The sequence below is a fragment of the Fundulus heteroclitus genome, unplaced genomic scaffold (genome assembly GCF_011125445.2).
Source record: "Fundulus heteroclitus isolate FHET01 unplaced genomic scaffold, MU-UCD_Fhet_4.1 scaffold_108, whole genome shotgun sequence".
In the NCBI taxonomy this organism is placed as follows: Eukaryota; Metazoa; Chordata; class Actinopteri; order Cyprinodontiformes; family Fundulidae; genus Fundulus; species Fundulus heteroclitus.
The window spans coordinates 19364-41260 of record NW_023396521.1 but is presented as its reverse complement, the minus strand read 5'-3'; the positions used below and the strand labels follow the sequence as shown (position 1 = coordinate 41260).

Below are 21897 nucleotides of genomic sequence, written 5' to 3'. Positions count from 1 at the left end.
AATATAATTTTTTTTTTATATTAAGCAAAAAATAATAATACATATATATAATTATATATATATATATATATAATTATATATATATATATATATATATATATATATATATATAGAGAGAGAGAGAGAGAGAGAGAGAGAGAGAGAGAGAGAGAGAGAGAGAGAGAGAGAGAAATACCTGGTGCTGTACCAACTTCTGAATTTTACTGATACTGGGCTAGTGTGTAAATGGAATTTGACTGCTTCATAGTTCATAATTCTTTTGACCAAATCATGACAAATCTAAAGTGATTCATCCAATAGTTGGATTATTCTTAGCTTTTTTGGCATTCCATTCGTCATAAAGTCTTTGTTATATGTACTAATCAAAAGTAGATATTTTTGAAAGACACACAAGTTAATTGTTAAACTTCATAGTGACACACAGTAATACATGTTTCGGTTAATGGCTGGGAGGTCAACAACAATAGTTTTGTAACTGCAGCAACACAACATTCCTGCACACAGTTGTGACACTGACCCCACTCCTGTGCTCTGAGCTGGTTGCTAGCTTCCACAGTACAATGACCATTCTCTTCCTGAAGGACACACATTCACTGCAAGTCGTATCGCTCCAGAGCTGGATGCTCTTTCTGGCACAGCAAACTAAACATTCGCTCCAACATGCTGAAGTTCCACAATCACTGAATCAGTGAAACTAGGAACAATAACATCCCAGCACTGGGATGCTCGGTTAAACACCCAGACTGACAGTCGGCAACAATGAATTTGCAACAGGACAGCTATCTGAAACACACAAAGCATACACATTACAGTAAATTATATCTTCAGTGAGAAAATTGTTGTACCCTGGGCTTATTTTGTATATGACATGATAGCAAGTCTTGCTATGACGACCCCATCCAAACTGGTGGTACTCCAATTGTAAAGGAAAACAACTCAAATCACGTAGAGTCTAGTACAGAGTCAAGGCAAGCCAAGCAGGTACTAATAGAAAAATGCAAAATGCGGATAGAATTATAAAAAAATTCCAAACACCATTCAATGTTGGCACAAACCTTTGGATTTTAGAGAATAACTTCATCTTTCAGCTCAATGAACCAACAGCTCAAAATATGTATTCAGGCTTCTTATTTGCACAGAATGGTGGGAATGCTATGAAGTCAAATTCTGGCATGCTGATAGACTTTAAAATAAATAGACTGAGTAATATAATACATTGTAAAGGTGCTTTAACAACATATTAGTTAATGGTGTGTACACTTACACAAGTTATCATAGTAACACAACCAAGTTATCATAGTATTTTAACAGGAGTGTGAGAGGTTTTTTTTTTTTTAATCTGCTGTGAAGTAGCATGGGAACCATGCATCACTTCTGCTATTATGGGCATTTATAACATGTTTAAGGTTTTGAAAAATTTTATATTAGCGATAATAAATGTGAATTTAGTTTTCTTTACAGAAAAACCGTACTGGTTGTATCATTACTTTGGTTCATAATGAAATCACCGAGCAGCTATTCAATTTATAATTTGGACATTTTAAATAAATCCTAAGAGCCAACAGTTTCCAAATTATGTTCAACCATATTATTCTGACTCTTGAAACTGCCTCACAATCAGTACATAATTAATTCTAATACTTCTGAGAACATGAATGCAGTCCTTAGTAATGCATGATACACAAATATCTTAGATAAATTATCTGCATATGAGTATGAATTGCTGTTTGTGTCTGCCATTCTGCACTGTGTCTTCACTGTGTGGTAGTCAGGAAATGCTTCAGTTCGCCAATGACTCTACCAAGGGTAAAGCTGCTACAAAAAAACAGCTTTAGCAATTTTATTCTGTCTCCTAAATGCATCTATGTAAAACACATCTACAATCTAAAAGGTGTATAAAATATAAACCAAAAATCATTTATTTGGCAATAATTTATACTCCATATGTAATACATATTTATCCACAAACACTTCTTTTTTGCTGATTCCCCTCTCAGTAGTGTGACAGATATGTTTACCACTGAGTTGCATCACCTCTATTTTTTTTTACATCATTGTGGGCATTTAGAAACCAACCTTATACCATTTGTTTCAGTTTTGAAAGTAAAACGTTCTCCCAATTTCTGTTTGACATGTGGTTCCAGATTACATTGTCTTTTTTAACTCAAGAAGCATTTGTTTTAAAATGGTGACAAAGTTCAAAACAAAGTTTGCTGGACTTTATCCACACTGAATGACCTTTTGAGGTGACATTTCTTTCATTTTTTTTTTTGATTATGCAACGGATGAATGGATGGACGTTCCTAACATGTTTTGAAGAAGTTCTCCTTTTAAAAAAAAAGATTTAAGTGGAAAAATGAAATGTCACCTTTATTATTTACAAGCCCACATACAGGGAATTAATGGAAGGGTCTCTTCACACAGGAACAAAATAAGATATTAGATGGGACTGTCTTTTTCAAAAGCAGATAAATATGGATACTTTTAGCACATCCATAGCATGTAACACCTAATTGGATGTCGCTCTTTGTGGTGCCTAGTTAGGCGACCTTTTTCTTTTATACCAGGCGCTAACATGAAAAGCTGCTTTGATGTCTGACTGCAGCACCAACACCGGCATGAAGCTCTGCAAATGGTTTTTGCTTTGCACTCAGTCCTCTGTGAAACAGTAGAATTTAGTATTCCCAGTTGTACAGATGTACAATAGCTCACAAAACTGAGTACACCCTTCACAATTTTTGTAAATATTCTATATATTTTCATGGAATAAACACTAGAGGTATGACACATTGAAACAATTTAAAGTAATTAGGGTTTAAATTAGATTTCCCCTAAAAAAAAACTCTGCCCACAGCTGGCAATAAAAGTGAGTACACCCTTAAATGAAAATGTCCACATTTTTCCCAAAGTGTCAATATTTTGTGTGGCCACAATTATTTTCTTAGCACTGCCCTAAGTCTCTAGGTTGACTAGAGCTTCATAGGTTGCCACTGCAATCCTCTTCCACTCCTCCATTGTGACATCACAGAGTAGAGTTAGAGACCTTGTGCTCCTCCAACTTCTGTCTGAAGATGCTCCACAGAATGCTCAATGGCGTTTAGGTCTGGAGATATTCTTGGCCAGTCCAGAACCTTTACCCTCAGTATCATTAGCGAAGCAGTGGTTTTATCAGAGGTGTGTTTGAGGTTACAGTCATGTTGGAAAACTGCACTATGGCACAGTTTCCAAAGGCAGATCGTGCTCTGCTTCTGTTACAGTACATGTTGGCATCCATGGTGCCCTCAATGAACTGTAGCTCCCCTCAGCCGGCAGCACTCATGCAGCCCCCAACCGTGACACTCCTACCACCATCCTTGACTGTTGGCAACACACACTTGTCTTTGTACTCCTCGTCTAGATGCCGACCAACACGTTTGATGCCATCTCAATCAAATACGTTTATGTTGATCTGATCAGACCACAGGTCTTGGTTCCAGTAATCCATGTCCTTAGTCTGCTTACCATCAGCAAACTGCTTGCGGGCTTTCTTGTGCATCGTCTTCAGAACAGGCTTGATTCTGGGACGACAGCCATGCAGACCAATTTGATGCAGTGTGTAACATAAGAGAATTTACATGCTGACCTCTGCAGCATCACTGGCAGCACTCATACATCTGTTTTTAAAAGACAACCTCTGGATGTGACACTGAGCACATGCACTCAAGTTCTTCGGTCGACCATCTAAACCGCTGTATGGATTTGGCCGCCGTGCTGCAGCCCAATTTCAGGGTGTTGCAAATCTTCTTATAGCCCCGGCCATCTTTGTGCAGAGCAATTGTTATTTTTTCCGATCCTAAGAGAGTTCTGTACAACGAGGTGCCATGCTGAACTTCCAGTGACCTGTGTACAGTCTGGGAGAGTGTGTAAGCGATAACACAAAATTTGACACAGTTGATCCCTATTCACACCTGAGACCTTGTCACACTAATGGGTCACATGTCACTGGGGAGGAAAATGGCTAATTGAGCACACATTGGTCAATTTCGCTTTGGGCTGTAACCTCTTTAGTTGCCAGCAGTTTAGACATTGAGTAATTTTGATGGGGCAGCGAATTTACTCTGTTATACAAGATGTACAATAAATACTTAACATTGTATCAAAGTGTCATATCTTTGATTTTGTCCCATCAAAAGATATGATAAAATATTTATTAAAATGTGATGGGTGTGCTCCCTTTTGTTAGATATTGTATATGCGTATCTGCATGCTGAATGTTCACAGTGAATCTGCGTCTTTGATTAGAAGCCAGATTGATGCAAGAGGCTGGACTGCATTTCTAATGTCTATGGCATGCTGCTTTTAACTCTAATGTGTCTTCTAATTTACCACCTCTGTGGATGGATAGTGACTGGATGAAGACATGTAAATCAGCTTCCCATGGCTCTCTGCTAGCATTACCGTTTTATGATATTTCATATAAGCTTTTTTCTTTAATCGGATCGTTGATTTCTGTAATTGTTCATTCTGTTAGTTGTCAGGATATCAAATTGGCAGTTATGCTTTATCCAAAGGATTATATGAATAAAGTAGTATATAGTCAATCTCCCAACTTTACATTTTATTAGCCTGCTAGAGTAATAAGCTCTGTTTAGTTTTAGCTCATTAATGTTCTTAGCTAAGCTTATTTTTCTGTAAAATCTGGTTCAATAAAGATTTATGTATAATGCATTTTTTATCACTACAACTGTGAAGGGAACTGATGATGCAGACATTTGACATACTTCTTTTTTTTCCCCCTTTTTCAAGTCACTCTTTAACTTGCTTTTTGCTAAATGCCGTTCTGAATCCCTAACCCAATTTACTGCCCATTCTCTTGTGTATCTCTTCACACTTTTGCTGTTTTGTCTGTGCATCTTATTTGGCAGGAAACCAGACACTTGGAGGATGTGGTGAGCTGCTGTTAGTGTCCATGTTCTGCACATGTCCTCTGTACAAGCACTTTCCCCTGTTTCTGTTTTAATTGCCATCTCTTTTCTTAATTATATAACAAATAGAAAATAAAAATGTGTTGCAAATACTGCATTTTCAAAAACAATACAGTTGTAGTCATGTTCGTGTTTGTGTGTGCCTTAGATTGCCAGCAGTCGTGGACATCTTTGTCCTCTCTGCAGTTCAGCTCATCACCCCCAGGTAACTTTTTGTATTTCTGAACATTTTCTTTTGCTTTCATCAGCTTGAGTATTAACTTGGAGACATGAGTTGGAGGGTTCACTTGACCCATAGCTGAATGTTTGTCTTTAGTTCTCTGAATAATTAACAAGCTCTGCACGTTAAGGACTCTTACACAAACCCTCGACAAGCAGCTAATGCAGTTTTCTTGACTATAAATGGGAATATAAATCTGCCTCTCAGTGCATGTCAAGTTACATTTGTTTTTCCAATCAGCAAAAATTAGGACCTTTCCATTTCAAATCCAGCTAAAGCGCAGGCACTTCACACCATTTTTTTCTTCACACATCCAAATCATGAACCTGTTGTATCACACTTCTCAAACTGGTGTGGCTGCTCTTACTTGAATAATCAATGTGTTTCTTTGCAGTCTTCCTCAGCAACAGTCAGAGCTCCGCATTAATTAATAGTTCACTAATTATTTTCTTTCTGTTTCGTACAAAAATGACATCCCCACATGACCAATTATTGTGATAAAACTGTTATATGTTAGGTTTCATCAAAGAGAGGAAGTGTGCTTTACTCGCAGCGGGGTTCCTCACAAATACTGCACCCTTAAGACATACTGACAGGCTTAGTGTTTAGGAGGAAAATAAGCTGTTGGAAAAAAAATTACTGTGTTGTTTAGTCTTTGGCTCAAAACATTCCTAGAATTTTACCCTTTAAATGAAGTGCCATTACTGAGAAACACAAAACAATGACATTGAATTAATATTTTGCTGTGAACATTTCTGCAATAACTATGTGTAGAGAATTTTTTGATTAGAATACTGAATTATGGTCTAGCATGCATGATTTGGTATCATCTCAGAGTGCAAACGTCAGATTGAACGTTGCTGAATACCATCCACCTACTCCTAAACTGTGATGGCTGTGGAACATGCAGAAAAAAAGAATAAAGTGAAAGAGCCGCTTAAGAGTCAGTGTGTGTGTGTGTGTGTGTGTGTGTGTGTGTGTGTGTGTGTGTGTGTGTGTGTGTCTGTGTGTGTGTGTGTGTGTGTGTCTGTGTCTGTCTTTTTATCTTCTAAGCTGCTGCAGTGATGTGATGCAGCATGGCAAAAGACCAAGGAGAGTGGAGGCATCATACGAGAATGACAATTTTTACACTATTTCACATAGATCAGGTTGTGCTATTACACACTGTTTAAAGGTATTTAATGTTTAATAAATAACTCTCTGTCTGTTAGGTATTGTCCGGTGAATATCAGCCCTTGGGCTGATATTGGGACAGGAGTTGAAAGGAATGATTCAAGCACTGGTGTTCTCTTAACAGCACACATATAGAATAAATGAGTGACACCTTCTCTTCAAGTTCAAGAATTTATTTACAGAAATAAAATTAACATCCACAGAACATCACTATAGAATGCTGTTTATCTGAATTAACACTATATTTCAATCAACAAATCCTCTTTTCTAGGCTAGTGAAACTTCACTAAAACTAGTAAGCAAAATGAAGATAAAAAGAAGCTAAGGAACTATGTACACACAAAAGAAACAAAAGACAACAGAAAATGGTTGCTCATCATCATCAGAATGATTCAGTGCATCTGGTTCACTGCAGATCTAAGTTAAAGAACCAAAGTTCATCTTAAAGAACATGGAATGAGTTTAAATTAGCTAAACTAAACTAACTAGCAATCATACCGCTCAGGAAAGTTCCTGCTAACTTTTATGAGAAGCTAGGAGAAGGATATTTAAAACGTCTGACCCAAGTTATAGAGTTTAAAGTCAAGGGTCCCAAATTTTAGCAAATATATATGTAAACATCTGACCTTCAAGAGAGTAGCAAAACAATGTCCAAAAAAATATGTCCAAAAAAATTATTCTAGCATTTCAAAAATATAAAAAATGTTGATAATCCTAACGGACCTAGACACACAAGTTTTATTCAGATTTCAGGTCCAACAGTGAGAAAAAAAATGATGTGTGTTTTTAACTGTAGCAGTGACTATGTGAAATGAAAATGTGTTTAGCTTCACGTTAAACGGTTTTGTTCTTAAAAGCAAAATGGAACTGTAAATAATTGCCTCTGACTCAGTGTGAGATACATTCATGAAATAGAGCAGATTTTAATTAAAAGAACCTTGATGGGATACATGATAGCATGGACTCCATCAAATTCCTCATTTGACATGTCAGATTAGTTCCTACACAAAACCATCCTGGAGGAACCCTGAGGAAAAGTCCAGAACAATAAAGCATCCCCAGTAGATCCGGTCAGAAAATCCAATTACAGTGAAAACCAGTCACCAGAAGATCAAAAACAGGACTTTTCTTCACCTTTATGAATTCATTTTCAAGGCATATTTTCTAAGCTGACTTTTCCCCTGGTTGAGAAAACATTTTGGACTTTTCTTTTTCTGCTAAAATGTTTTTTTTTTCTTTTATCTTACTTTGTTATTCAGAATATAATGAAATTAAATTCTTATTATTATTATCATTCTTAATTTTCCTCTTCTAATTTTATTATTATTATTATTATTATTATTATTATTATTATTATTATTATTATTATTATTATTATTATTTCCGGTTCTAACAGTCTTGATTGTTACTAAACCTAAAATCTTGCAGTAGTATTCAGCATTGCAACACTGATTGATCAAAACTGGTATAGACTGATGCGATTTACACCTTAACATGCAAAATGTAACTTTCTATAAATTTCAGTTAGATATCTTTTGCAATTTGTTTAAATACTAGTTTGAAATGTTAATCTAACCCATTTTACCAGTTTTTGTTAGATTACTTGATACAGGTGGGGACTTACAAAACTGTGAATATTCGAACGCTAAAAGGCTTCAAACAGCTTAAATGCATAGCCGTGAAAAGAAGGTATATGAAATATGAATTTGTGTTACATCTGAGGTATGCATGCCTCTTCTGATGTGCCCTTGTCTTTTTTTATATAGTGCATACTGGGATGTAGATAGTACAATTTCCATAGTTCTGCTGCCTTAATTTTGTTACATTTGTCATGATGTCACCATTTTGTTAGTATTTATTTTTTCATACTCAGTGGTTGAGATGAAAAGATGAAAGTTCAATATCCAGGACACAGTTTATTATGCCCCCAACTAGTCCAATAATTCTTAGTACAGTTAATCAGGAAGTTGGTTAAGAGTGTGTTGTAGAAGCCAGTGGAAGCATCCTAAGGAGAGGGCAGACGGTGAGTCTGCACAGCATGAGATCAAGCGGTGTTATTACTGGGTCCTTTCTACCACATTTGAGAAGCACTTGCATAAATTCTGCCCCAGTGCCACTTGTATGGTACATATGGTTTCTCAGAGCTGTGGTGCTCACCCGGGAGATTTTTTTTTCTTCCACAAATCCTCAAAAAGTTGAGGCAGCCTTGCTTAGCTGGTGATCAAATTGTGTACTGTATGGTGTCAAATCTTTAGGAAAGCAAAGCTTGAGAGTTATTTTCTGCTTTCACTTGAAACTGTTTTAGTGTATGATCAGGAGTTAATGCATTGAGATGCTGTAAGTCATTGGAACCTTTCTGGCTAAATAAAGACTTTATTCAGATGCATTGTTATTTCTGAAAACTATGAACCTTAGCTGTGCATTAGTGTAAAAATGGTGTAGGACAAACAAAGGTTAGAGTTGTCTCTACGTGGTTTTGCTTTGGACTTAAATCTTGTTTCTCGGTGACAGTCCTGGAATAATGCAAAGTAGAGCTCTGTGTTAAACCAGCAAGGTCACATGTAGTCATAATTTTCCCACAATGAACAGACCGTTCCCAGATCATTTGGGATTTCTGGAATGTGCAACAAATGTATGTAACTTTCTTTTATTTATTTTTTTTGCAAATACTAACTTATTGTAATGTAGTTTCAACTCACAAAGCTCTGCTTTAGCAAAACATCGAAGAAAAGATTTGATTTTTTTAGCTAAACCTGCACCTGAAGTCCATTCAAAACTAAACTAAAGCTCGGAGAGAACATGTTACCACGTTACATGTTTTATTTCATTGAGTTTTGTTGTGTGTGTGTGAATTTGCAGTAAATAGAGGCACCAGCGTTACGGATGCCCAGTCCTCCATCCCACTCCCAAGGAACTGCAGCTTTGCTGATGACCTAGAGCTGGAGTCAGAGCGAGAAAGTGAACTAGCTCCAGCCAGCACAGTTTCACAGTGAGTTTGCCATCACTCTGCTGCAATGCTATTAGTCAGTCTGTTTATGTATGAGTGAATCTTAAAGAACAGGCAAGAGATGTTTTGCTTGTATTTTTTTTGTTATTTGTAATCAACCTTTGTAATATGTCAACCCCAGAGGGCTCATGATTCTCTACTAGAGAGGACCTCTGGTATTTTCTCAGGCACTTACACAGGTAGAGACTGCGACTGATATGAGGAAGTGAGTCTTAAGTAACAGCAGCATAATGTAGGTGCACAGTAAGTGAAACAAATGGAGCGACAGTTCTGACCCGTGGGATTCACGTTCTAAACGGCTGTGTAATGATGCGGAGTGAGAACTGCACGCAGCAGTGTTGTTGGCAAGATAATTCTGTGCTCTGCTGGCCCAAAAGTACGTAACCAGCTGTTCTCACAGAGCAACGCCACATCAAATCCCACGCTAAATTGAATCATTATGAGGCACACTACTATTTGTGGCAAGAGACCACAGCGCAAACGAAATCTTCACAAAGTTTAATATCAGATTAAATTCCAATGTCCCTCGTGTTTAAATAAATGAGTAGAGGAAATGTTCTGTTGAGACAAAATAATACAGACAAAACAGCAGCTCATAATAATAATAATAATAAATAAATAATAATATTAATATTATTATTATTAATAATAATAATAATAATGATAATAATAATGACAATAATTTGCAGTAGCAGTATATGTGCTGCTGTTTTGTTTGTATTTAATGGTATACCCTTTGGATATTATAAGAAAAGGCTTTATTTTGAACATGACAAAATAAAACAAAGAAAACATCACATCCGTTTCATGCTGAAAACATCGGGCTTAATGTCTTACTGGAAAGCTTTGGGATGAAATGAAGCGATGGGGAACATAAATGCAGCCTTTTTAAATGTAATCGGTGTTATCAAACTATAATGATAGTGTAACCCCCATCCCTGGAGAAAACTGTAAAATATTCCAAAACAGCTCTGTTGTAAACTTTTCATTCCAAAGTGAGCAAGGAGGTGGCTGCATTGTAAATCGGTCTAGAAGAGTAATTCTGACTTGGTTTTGTTCAAGCCATTAATGATTAACTCCATCAAGTAACAATCTATAGCTCTACAGATGTTGCACCTTTCCTGTCAAAGTTGTAAAGCTTTGCTTTTTTATTCAATATTCAAGTACCAGCCACAGCAGTTTCCTTCATCCCTTTCATTGTCTATTAAAAAGTTGAGAAATTACATTTTTGATCTCATGAACTATGACATCATGATCAAAAACCTGTGTTTTTGATGTTCATGTATGTTAACTAAAGCCTGTACTTAAATGCCTTTTATCTTTGTATTTGAGTGAGCAATAAGAAGAGGTGTAAGTGACTTCATAGGCATGGATGACAATGGTTGACCCGAGAAATGTACTGTAATACCCCATCATGTTATTACATATCTGCCTTTTTTCTTCAGTTCTGTAGGAAGAAGCGATGTCACAGGAAACTAATGCTCCAACATCTCCCTAGTATGAATGTGACACTGTAGCAGACACAATTTGATCATCTGATAAGCCCGTCTGTGGTGTACCTTTTGAACATGTCAAATGTTCAAATCATTTATATGGCACAAGTGCAACTCTTACATAATGTGTCTGAAGTATCACAGTCATGACTCATTATATTTAATCTCACACTATGTGCAGATACTTCCCTCACCTCAGAATACCAGATGCTGGAAACTGAAAGTCAAACATGTGGTATTTCTTGTTAAATCTGTTGATAATCAGACCCTTTTGTGGCACTCAATGAGCATTGATTGCCTCATTCTGAAGACCAGCAAGACTAAGGAGGACCTAGTGGACTACAGGAGGTCCAGGAAGAATAGACCCTGTCCTCTCTGCATACATGGGGGGAGGGGGAGGGGCGGGGTGGAGTGTGTGGACAGCATAAAGTTCCTGGGCATCCACATCTCCTCGGACCTCCCCTGGACTGTGAACACCTCTCACCTGGTGAAGAAGGCCCAACAACTGCTCTCCTTTCTGAAACTGACTTCCGAAACTCAAACTGATTGGACTTTCTACACGCTGCTCAAACATTTCTAGGACCACCATTAACAGCATCCAGTGTCTCAGTGTGGTATGGCAGCTGCACAACACAGGATAGGAAGGATTTAGCACAGGTGATGAGGACAGTACAAGGGATTGTGGGATGTCATCTACAGGAGTTAGACACCGTTTATGCCGCAAGAGTCTAAGAAAGGGCCATACGTATAGCCACAGATCCCAATCACACGGGCAATGCACCATTTGTCTCACTTCCATCAGGTAAACGATTCAGGAACATTAAAGCAAAGACTTATAGACTTAAAATAGCTTCTTTCACAAAGCTGTGGGGGTATCGCCCCCAGCTGAGAATCCAATGAACCACCAGCCCAGTTCATATTTTTTTTACAGGTTTACAAACATGGTACTGGTTCCACAAGTCCTTGAGTTCATAAATAATTGTTTTCACTGTCTCTCACATATTTGCATATTTCTTAGAGAGCATTTGTTTGGATATTTATGCAAATTGAAACTTTATTTTAACTTGAATTTTTTTTTTTCTAATGACTATTTTCACGCTTTAACTTCTCAAGGAGTGTTTTTTCTTGTACGTTTATGCAATTGCACAATATTTTACGTTGCTCTGGAATCTGACTGCCACTTGTCTTTTATGACTTGAACATTAAAATTTTATACAGATGTTAAGGACTCCTTACACACTTTTTCCCTGGCAACAGTGGCGCAAGGGTAAGGGAGTTTGTCCTGTAATTGGTGGGTTGCCAGTTCGATCGCCTGCTCTGACTATCTCAGTGGTTGTGTCCTTGGGCAAGATACAATTGCAAAGTATTTTTCCAATTCTGATAAGTATTTCTCTTCTGCTGCTGCTTAACTTTAAATTTAGCCTTTATTTCTTTTTTTTTCATTTGGTCTTTTTGGATTTCTGAGGATCTTCTCTATGAATGTTCATTCTCTGTTTTTCCATGGATGTCTTTGATCTATGTCTGCGTGTTAGGTGTAAATTCTGAGCCGGTGTGTCACCAGAAATTTCATTATGGTTACATAATGAAAATAAAGACTCTTCATCATTTGTCCTTGAGCATTATCCAGGTGATCGGTTGATCTTTAAATTTGAAATAATAAAAATAATATAAGACAGTGAGGTCAGGGTGGAAGCAAGCCTTAGCCTGACACACTGGGATGGCAGTGGTGTAGGAGCTTGGAGTCATCTAGCCAGTGGGTTGCTGGTTCAAACCCCAGCTCTGACCATCTCATCTCACTTCACCCTCCATGCCTGTTGATGGCAGCCCCGCCTCTGTCAGTCTGCCCCAGGGCTTAAAATGTTGCCTACCACTGCCAGCATATGAATGGGTGAATGACTGAATGTAGTGTAAAGTGCTGAAGGGAAAAAAAACACTAAACAAGTACAGAACATTTACAATTTACACTGCAGAATTACACATCCTTTATATTGATGCACCTGCACTATTTGCATGCACTGCAACTCGTTTGTGGTGGGACATTTGTTGGCAGATGCTAACTTAATAACGGAAATAAAATCAGATGCAGTGCTATATAATACTGTTGGACCATTTCTACCATTCAGTTTCTTTATAGCATTATTTATGTTCTGACAGGTTATAATTGTTTATGGTGCTCTGCAGAATGTATGCCTGATTCAAACTGAATGCATGGCCAGGGATGTGTGCATTTTTATTTTTATTTTGAGGCACAGATTAGAACGATTTCAGGAAGCCATGAGGCTTGAAAGAAAGCCCAGGATATAGGAGTCTTTCTTGCTATGTGTGTTGCAGGTGGGTCTTTTTAGCACATTGCAAAAGCTCTGTAGATGTTCATTGAAAGGACATTTTTAATGTGGAACATAGTTTCTGCCGTACCCTACATGAGAGTGTAGGCTTTGATGCTCACTTTGCTTCCCCCATCAAACATCAATCGAAGATTAGGTACAAAAAGTCAGTTCGATGAGACTAAGAGATGTTTCTGCTGTGAAGTTGGAAACACATTTTTTCAGACCTTCCTTTTCAATATTTTTTTAGATTAAAGGTCAAGTTTTAAGATGTTTCAGCTTTGATACCCAATTTTCTTTTTTAGTTCAATTTGGTAAAGTTATTTTTCTGAAGTGTTTGGTGCTTGCCATATCTGCATATAAGAAGAGCAGAACATCATGAAACCATGGGCTCACAGATGCCTGCTTTAGACAGGCAGAAATACTTCCTGGCTTACCTTGTGTATTTTTATCGCAGTTTGATTCATGATTGTTAAGAATAAACATACATCAGACACTGGAAAAACAAATCTGCTCTATAGGAAAGTGAAGGCATATAGTCCAAGTGTTTTCGAACATCACAGAAGGCAGAACCTGACTGAGTTCAGAAGTAAGTGTGCCCTCACAGGTGAGGCTAATCTAAACTCAACTCACATCTACTGTCGTGTTAGAGCAAGAAACATGACTGGGATTATAGAGAACCTACATTTACAACAAATGCATACAAATCAGGCATGCCTTAGTATATTAAACATTATGTTTTAATATTTTATTTCACTTAAGGTAAGGCATGTCCCCGACTGTTCTGACCATACATGCCCAGTTTCCTTTTAACTGAGTAAATAACATCTGAAGAATTTGAACTTAGATTCAAATATACAATCCTCCAAAAAAACCTGTACAACATTAGAAAATCTCCGTACTTACGTTCATGTTAAGCATTAAATGCACAAATCACTGTCAACACTCTTAAAGTTAAATACTCTATTATGCTTTAGCTTGTAAGATAAACTCTTGTGACTCAGGTTGATTAGACTGTAAGCAAAACTATATAAAGACAAACCAAGTACATAGCCCTTTGTCAAATAACTATCAATAAATACAAAGATGTGTTCCTATTTTAGTTTTCTAATTTATCACAATAATAAGATGTTTTAGCTGGGCCTCCATAAAATAATCCCTGAAAGTTTATTAAGGTTTAATATTGAAGATAATGTTAAAATATTTCTTTAAAGACTAGAATGTCCTTAATCTGTGCTTATTAAGTTCTTATTGTAACATTCATTAATGTTAGAAAGAAATGTCTTCACTATTCAAACTGCACTTTGAGAGCATTTCAATATCTGCCCACTAAATTAAAAGAATATTGTATTCGCTTCTTAGGCTATGGTTATATCACTAACCCATATTCCTTTTATGATGGAAATGAGTTTCTATAATGGCTGAAAGATCAAATTTTTGACATTTCATTGTGTCAATTTGACCAAATGTTATGATCTCAGAATCAGCCTTTCAGGGATCCATTATGAAACCCTTACCGACCTTTATCTGCAGCAAATGCGACTCAACAAAACGTGCGCGGCTCTCTCATCACACATGCTAACGCGCTGCTTTTTCAGAGTAATGAACACCGATAAGTAACAGCTTTTCAATAATTCCCGCAACCTAATAATGTGAGCTAACTGCCTCACAATCACTCTGGGCTTTTTACTATTTTTCACCTGCCTTTGTTCTTACTCTTCCTCACCTCGGTAAGACCAAAAGGAGGAGAGGTAATGAGGGAGAAGCTTTGATGTAGACTGTACAGGCATGCAGAGCATGCTTAATAATTTTTCTCTAAACTGATTAGTTTTGGCATAAAGTACATATTTTCTTTGTTGTTGTTGTTTTTTTGTGATACCTATTTTACTGGAGAAAAATCAAAACAGAAAGGACCTGCTTCAATTTAAAGTTTTGTGCAGGAAATGTTTGCATGTGTGTGATGTGTCTACTGATAAGGTGCTTTAAGATATCAGAACTAAGATGCAAATTCTCTCCTCGCAGATTGACGGAGTCACACCGAAAAGCCATCCGTGTGATACAGAAAATGCGTTATTTTGTGGCTAAGAGGAATTTTCAGGTAAGAACACATTTTTTTCTCTACATATTGATAACCTTTTATCAAGATAGCACAATAATAAACTTTGCCAAACTAAACATTCTCTAGGCTAGAATGTGGATTTAATTCATGAACCAATTGTCATAGCTACACATTGTACATCCTTTCACAAATATTACAGATGTTTAAAAATAAATATAATATTCTAAAACTATCTTTTGGAACAACATATTTGAAAGAGAGTCTTATCAGCATTTATTTTTTTCTCCTTCATACATCTTTATTAGATCAGGCACATTGTGATGCATAGCAGTCACTCTGCATTCCACGTATGGATGTTTTGTGCATTGCAGGAGTGATTTTACAATGTGTTGACATAAGTGGGATCAATCAGCAGCAAAAACAAGCCCCCTTAGGTTAGATGCCCTTATTTGATCTCTTAAACTGCACTTGTTATAATGAGCCCTTTACAGAGAACATAGGTTTATGTGTTTCCCAGCGTTCAATTTATAGTTGTAAATTGTCCTGACTGGTCAGCAGTTGACTACTCATCATTTTAGGGCAGCTTTTGAACTTTTGTTTCTAAACTAAGAGACAGGAAGTTTCTTACTGTGAATCTATTTACCAAATCCATCTAAATATATCGGAAGGCAAAGCAAGGCAAGTGTATTTATAAAGCACATTTCAGTAACAAGACGATTCAAAGTGCTGAAATCAGCTGATCATGAAAATCCTGACTTGTTATAGCAAATTGTTTCATTCGTTGCTTAATTGCTTAGGTTCAATTTAAAAAAAAATCTGCCATTGTATAGCTTTCTGGTATAGTTTAATCATTTTAGATAAGCTAAGAGTAGTGCTGAGTTTGGCAACAGCTGTTATTTTATTTATTTTTGTCTATTGGTTGAGTCTCATCAAGTCAGTGGGTCGTCCACCTATGTGCCCCCAAGTCCCCCAGGCCACCTACTAAGGTGATCTGATGAAAACCACCCTTAGTAAGAATATTTAAGATCTTTTGGAACAGCATATTTGAACAAGTAAATTGTTAGCAGCTGCCTAAAAGAAAACATTAAAATGAGAGAAGCTCGAGCCATACTCAAAGTGCAACAGTTTGGTAAGGACTATACCACTTATACACGGTCTTTGAGATTACGATTACATTTGGTTTTGAGAACCTGATGGATTGAATGGACTGTGTGGCTTTATTGTGTAACATTTATTATTATACTTTATTGGGACAGCCAATAGCGACTTTTCTTGCTGAGGAGTTGGCAACAGAGATACTATCCACTATTCAGGGGTCAGCCAGATCGAAAACATAACGGTTTGGAGAATACGGCTTGGAAAGCGTTTTGTGCTTTCTGGAATGACGGCGATATCTTAAAACTTTAAGAGTCTGAAAGACGGCCAAGATTGGGAAAAAGATGGATCAATGAAAGACTAAGAAATACAATAAGTTGTTCCTGATATTCCTAATTTTACACAGGATAAATGTGGATTAGAATATGATATTTATAAGAAATTTACTTATTTATATCAATCACAACTTTTATAGTTTTGGGGTATATACTATAAATTTACCTAAAGGACACCACTAGATCTAAAATAGAGCACTTAGGATCATAGCGATGAACAGAGTTTCGATCAAATGACGCAGCAAAAGTGCTGACCAATAAATAACCTGTCCTTCTCAATGTAGTTTGTGAAGAATATCAAGATCTAGCTGAATGTATACAGAAAGTCTGGAAAATAAACTGTACTTTAGGAATGCTTCCCTTTAACCTCCCTCAAATTTGATTGTCATTAAAAAGTCTTATAAAATGCTGATGGCACCTGTTTCAGACAAATCCTCTGCGTTTTATTGTATCGTAGAGTTTTAAATGTTGCAGCATAAAGCAGTAAAAGAGAGCTTTAAGTGTATGTTGAGAAAACTAAAAATCATTTCAGTTTAAAACATTAGTATACAAACAAAGATGTTACTGGCTTATTCATAGTTTCTTTTAAACGGCCTTGAGAAAAATAAGAAATAAAAGTCTGAGAAGCAGAGCTGAACTGAACCAAAATGCTTTACATAACATTTAACATAGTTTTGCAGTGCCTTGAAGCTGCCGCTACAGTGCTACAAACACATTGTTTTATTAATACATATGTGAGAAAGTTACCCAGGAGGTAAAGAACAACCTGAAAGGGCCCACATATAAACCACAATTGGACCAGCGTTTCTTTTTTTTTCTTTTTTTCTGATCACAAGATCTCATAAGCAGCAAACTGTAAATAAGCTCTTACAGGGTTTCCTCCACATAGGCCAATTAAAGGAAAACTGAAGGAAATTGCTGTGTGTACAGAATTAATCTTTAGTGTGTGGGATGGGAACATCCCCAATGCAGCAAATGTGCACCAGTCTCAGCAGCAGATGTTTAGAAGTGACAATACGGAAATTAAGATAAAGACTATTGCACTGCTTCTCTAATGAAATTAAGAATTAGCTCTGTAAAGTAAAAGTTTTAACTCTCCTTCAATTTCTAACCCAATTGATTCATTTATGTTTTGTGTGTGCATGTTATTAGCAAGCCCGTAAGCCATATGATGTCCGAGATGTGATTGAACAGTACTCCCAGGGTCACCTCAACCTTATGGTGCGAATCAAGGAGCTGCAGAGAAGGTATACTCTTTAAGTAAAATGAGCTCACATTAATTGGTTCCCTTGAGTGATGAAAAGTACTCACAATGTATATCGTTGAGCAATGTATCAGAAGAAACAGTCCCCGACCAAAAATATTTTAGAGCGCAGAAGAGTGGAAGGATGACGGATGAAACACAGAGGGAATCTATAAATATTCTTCTGACGTTAGCTCTCTGTTGTTTCTCTCAGACTAGATCAGTCTTTAGGGAAGATGACTTTGTTCCAGACGGGTTCAGGTAATAAATCACTTCCTTCTACCTCAAAATGGATGAGATTAACTGTGAAACAAACATTGCACTTAATGGTCTTTTTTTTTGCCTCATGTCAACCTCTGAAGACCGAGCCAGAGATAGAGGAAACAACTCGATTGGATCAAGGCTCAACAGGATGGAGGAGAAGGTGGGCACTAGTCAGCAGACATTTACAGCCCTCCTTTGACCTTGAGTGGATGGCAGCTTCAGTTTGTTTGTTTGTGTTTTCAAAAGAAATAGTCTCATATTTAAATCTGGTTTGTTTTCTATTCATAGGTTGGTTGCTTTCATGCAAGAACAGCTTGATTATCATCTAGAGAGGATGTTGACAACACAGTTAACTTATTAAAAGTTAAACACGTTTGCGAGTGGTTTTGGATGAGTCAACACATTCTTTATCCGTCTTTATTTACCGTAATGAAATGTGAAATCTGTGTTTACACTTTGGCAATGTTTTATTTACTTCCAGTAACAAACTTGAATAGATTGTGCATATTCTTAGCTCATCTTCATCAACACTAAAGATGATGCATGATATTGGCAGATAAAATGCATTTTATAAGTTGGGTAGTTTTTTTTTTTTTTTTCTAGCAATCCTGTGCGAAGTCTTGTGAACTTTCTTGTTATTATTCACAAGAAACTTGGTGCTCTGTTTTATTATTTCCTGTTTATTCCCATTTTATTTTTTATTAATGCATAATATACAAAAAAAAAAAATGCTGACTTTTTTGTGTAATCCACAACTTTAACACCGGATCGTAACTATTTGAAACTTGACTGGTATTTATAAATGGTCTTTGTAAACATATTAAAAAGCGTGTATTATTTCCATATCATTTGACTTCTCACGTGCCATTTTGAATAATGAAACAATCATAAATTAAATAAACTATAGAAGACTAATACTGTTTTAGTCAGAAGTTCACATCCCTTCTTTAGTGTCATGAATGCCATGTTACTGTGGGATCTGCGGTTCTAACTTTAATCCATTCTCTTTCATGAAATTTGATGTTGAATCAACATAGAACTTCAATGATTGGTGGTGGCATGTGGACATTGATGTGGACCATGATTTCAAAGAATATGTTAAATCTTGATTTGAAATAGATAACGCAAACTAATAATAGACTATTAGAATGGCCTTATCAAAGCCAGAACCCTAAGCATTTTGGAAAGTTGTAGATCTGGTATAAAAGCCAACTAAGGAAGTTGCAATTATTCTCATTTTATTTACAAAATGATGGAGCTGTTTTGTTTCTGCACCTTTCCTGAACCATTGCAACAGAATCTCTCCCAATATGTAGTCAATGATATAAATCTGAATGACAATAAAGTCTAAGTCACTTTGTCAAATCATTCTGCCCAGGAACAAATACAGTTTAAAGGCCTCATGGCTGAAAATCAATACGACATTTATGCCCATGATGGCTATATGTGATCTTCTGACGAAAATTGTAACTCTGTTCAACAAGTAAACAACCTAACTAGTTCAAAATGTCTTAATTAATCAAAATGTGATGAAATGCTCGCAGATAACGCACATGGACCAAACGCTGAACCGCATCGCAGACTCTCTCACCTTCCTGCTGGACCAGCGGGATATCGGCGGTGGTGAAGTTAGAGGCAGACTGAGACCTCGGCTCAGGCGAACCTGTAACATCCTCCCTAGCCAGGACAACTTGCCATGTTGTGACCAGCTGTCTTCATCCCCCTCATCCTTCTCCAACAACAACACCAGCACCGTGCTGTGCCCCCACCCTCCACTCAGCTCGACTGCCAGTCAGGAGGAGAGCTGCTGAAACTTGAAACCAGACATCCTCAATGCTTTGCACAGTGTTTGCTGAGCTGTTTATCATGGGCAAAGACACACTGGATATTTCCTCCTGTCTATGGTGAGCACATGTAGCCACAGCTGCTTTCTAAAATACCGACATCAGGGTGTTTTGGTAAAATTCTTGTGAGCATATGTGGCATATGCCAGGATTAAAATATAAGAGAAACATGCAAGAAAGCAATGCTTTTTCCAGTCAGGTTTGTTGGGCTATTTTCTTTTCTAAGACCTAATTTTGATATATTTGAATGTACTAAGATTAAATCTTTATTTAAATAGTCAAATGACTCAAAGGTTCTAAAATGGGTTTTATGCTCATTATTCAGTACCTATCTGTTTTGCAAAAACAGCTCCTTGTAAACATGTTGTGCTGTCAGCAAGGAGTGTTTCAGTTCTTGTTTAGGATCTGTATTTCTGTTACAGAGGCCATAATTTGAGGCCATCTTTCATGCACTGTACACTTGAGGTAGATTTAAATGTTTGCAGTGTTGCTTAGGTCCAGGGGATCAGGTTGAAACCAGGTATTTGCAGCATGGGGGGATCCTGATGCCGCTGACTGAGACACAATCCCAAAACTTTATCAATCCACGCTAGTACTGGGGTGATCTCTTAAATTTTATCATCTTATCACTAGCACACTTACCTTTTTTCTTAACTGTTGTAAATCTCCATGTAGATATTTTTTTCTTAAACAGAATAAGTCTGAACGGTTTTCCCAAAAGGTTATTTTATTTATTTTTTTGGCCCTCTTCCTCTCTCTTTTATCTAATATATTGTAAGCATGTAAGAAACCTGCCTGAATGCCCTTTACTATCATAATCTCTTTTATTTTTTGGAAATTCTCAGTGAAAGCTTTAAAAGAGCCTGACATATTTTCAGTGTTCTTAAAAAAAGCTTTAAAAGCAGTATTGCCTACCCCGTCCTAAATTTGTAAAAAAAAAATTGGCACTTGCTAATATTCTGGGGTTTTCCAAACTTTTACATTTTGATGTCCCCTTTTCCTCTCTATGATTGCATAACTCATTTACTGAAAATAATGTCTCTCCCTATGTGCCTTTTAAGGTACATTCATCTACTGAAGTCTCAAGGACTAGTTTATTTTTCAAACATTCTTATTTTAACAAGAGCTGATGAAAACATACAACAGTGGAAGAAGCCTGATGTTTCCATTATTTGTAGTTTCACACGTTTTGTATTGCTTTTCGTAATCCTTAAATTTTTTTCCAATCCCATTCGAAGATGCCACCACAGTTACTATGCAAGACATTTTACTGAAAGCAGCAGAATGGGTTAATTGTAACTATATGAATTGATTTTTAGATATTGCTTTGATTCAATTTATTTAATTTCCCTTTGGGATTAATAAAGTATTTTTGAATTTAATTTAATATATCATTTTAGTATATGATGAGTCAACTTTATGTAACTGAACAATGGTGCTGCCTTACTCATTAAATTTCATGATTTTGTACTATGTTTCCTTCAAAATGGTCTATGCCTCAATATCAAATAGGATATTTCATTAATTCTGATTCTGTCTCAAACATTTCTATTTGCCTTTGTTCTACAGAAGGGACCTTTGTTGTTTCATGTTAATTAAACACTTTACATCACTTTGATATTGTTCCACTTTTATTGTAAATGTCAGGAATGCTCTACATAAATAAAGGGCTATATATTGAAAAATAGTGTGTGGTGGCTTGATAATAATCGCAGTTGCTTCTCTGTATTTTTATCTTTTATTACCATTCACATTAGATTATTCAGAAGTAACACATTTTGAGGAATAAATCAAGTTGATGTTCAGGAACGGTGCACGCTTGCATTTGCAGCAATATTTCTTTCAATACTATAACAAGGGGCTGGGTTCTTATATA

General features: G+C 36.6%; 1 protein-coding gene across 1 annotated transcript in view; it reads left to right on the top strand.

The window, feature by feature from the left end:
• Positions 1-20612, top strand: part of kcnq1.1 (potassium voltage-gated channel, KQT-like subfamily, member 1.1) — a 101674-nt gene extending 81062 nt beyond the window's left edge. The window contains exons 11-18 of the mRNA XM_036128690.1: positions 4905-4928; positions 5113-5169; positions 9217-9346; positions 15204-15279; positions 17823-17917; positions 18128-18174; positions 18276-18337; positions 19722-20612. Coding sequence (XP_035984583.1) covers positions 4905-4928; positions 5113-5169; positions 9217-9346; positions 15204-15279; positions 17823-17917; positions 18128-18174; positions 18276-18337; positions 19722-19988 — 758 coding nt within the window. The 3' untranslated portion in view covers positions 19989-20612. The remainder of the gene's footprint in view (positions 1-4904; positions 4929-5112; positions 5170-9216; positions 9347-15203; positions 15280-17822; positions 17918-18127; positions 18175-18275; positions 18338-19721) is intronic.
• Positions 20613-21897: the final 1285 nt, after the last annotated feature.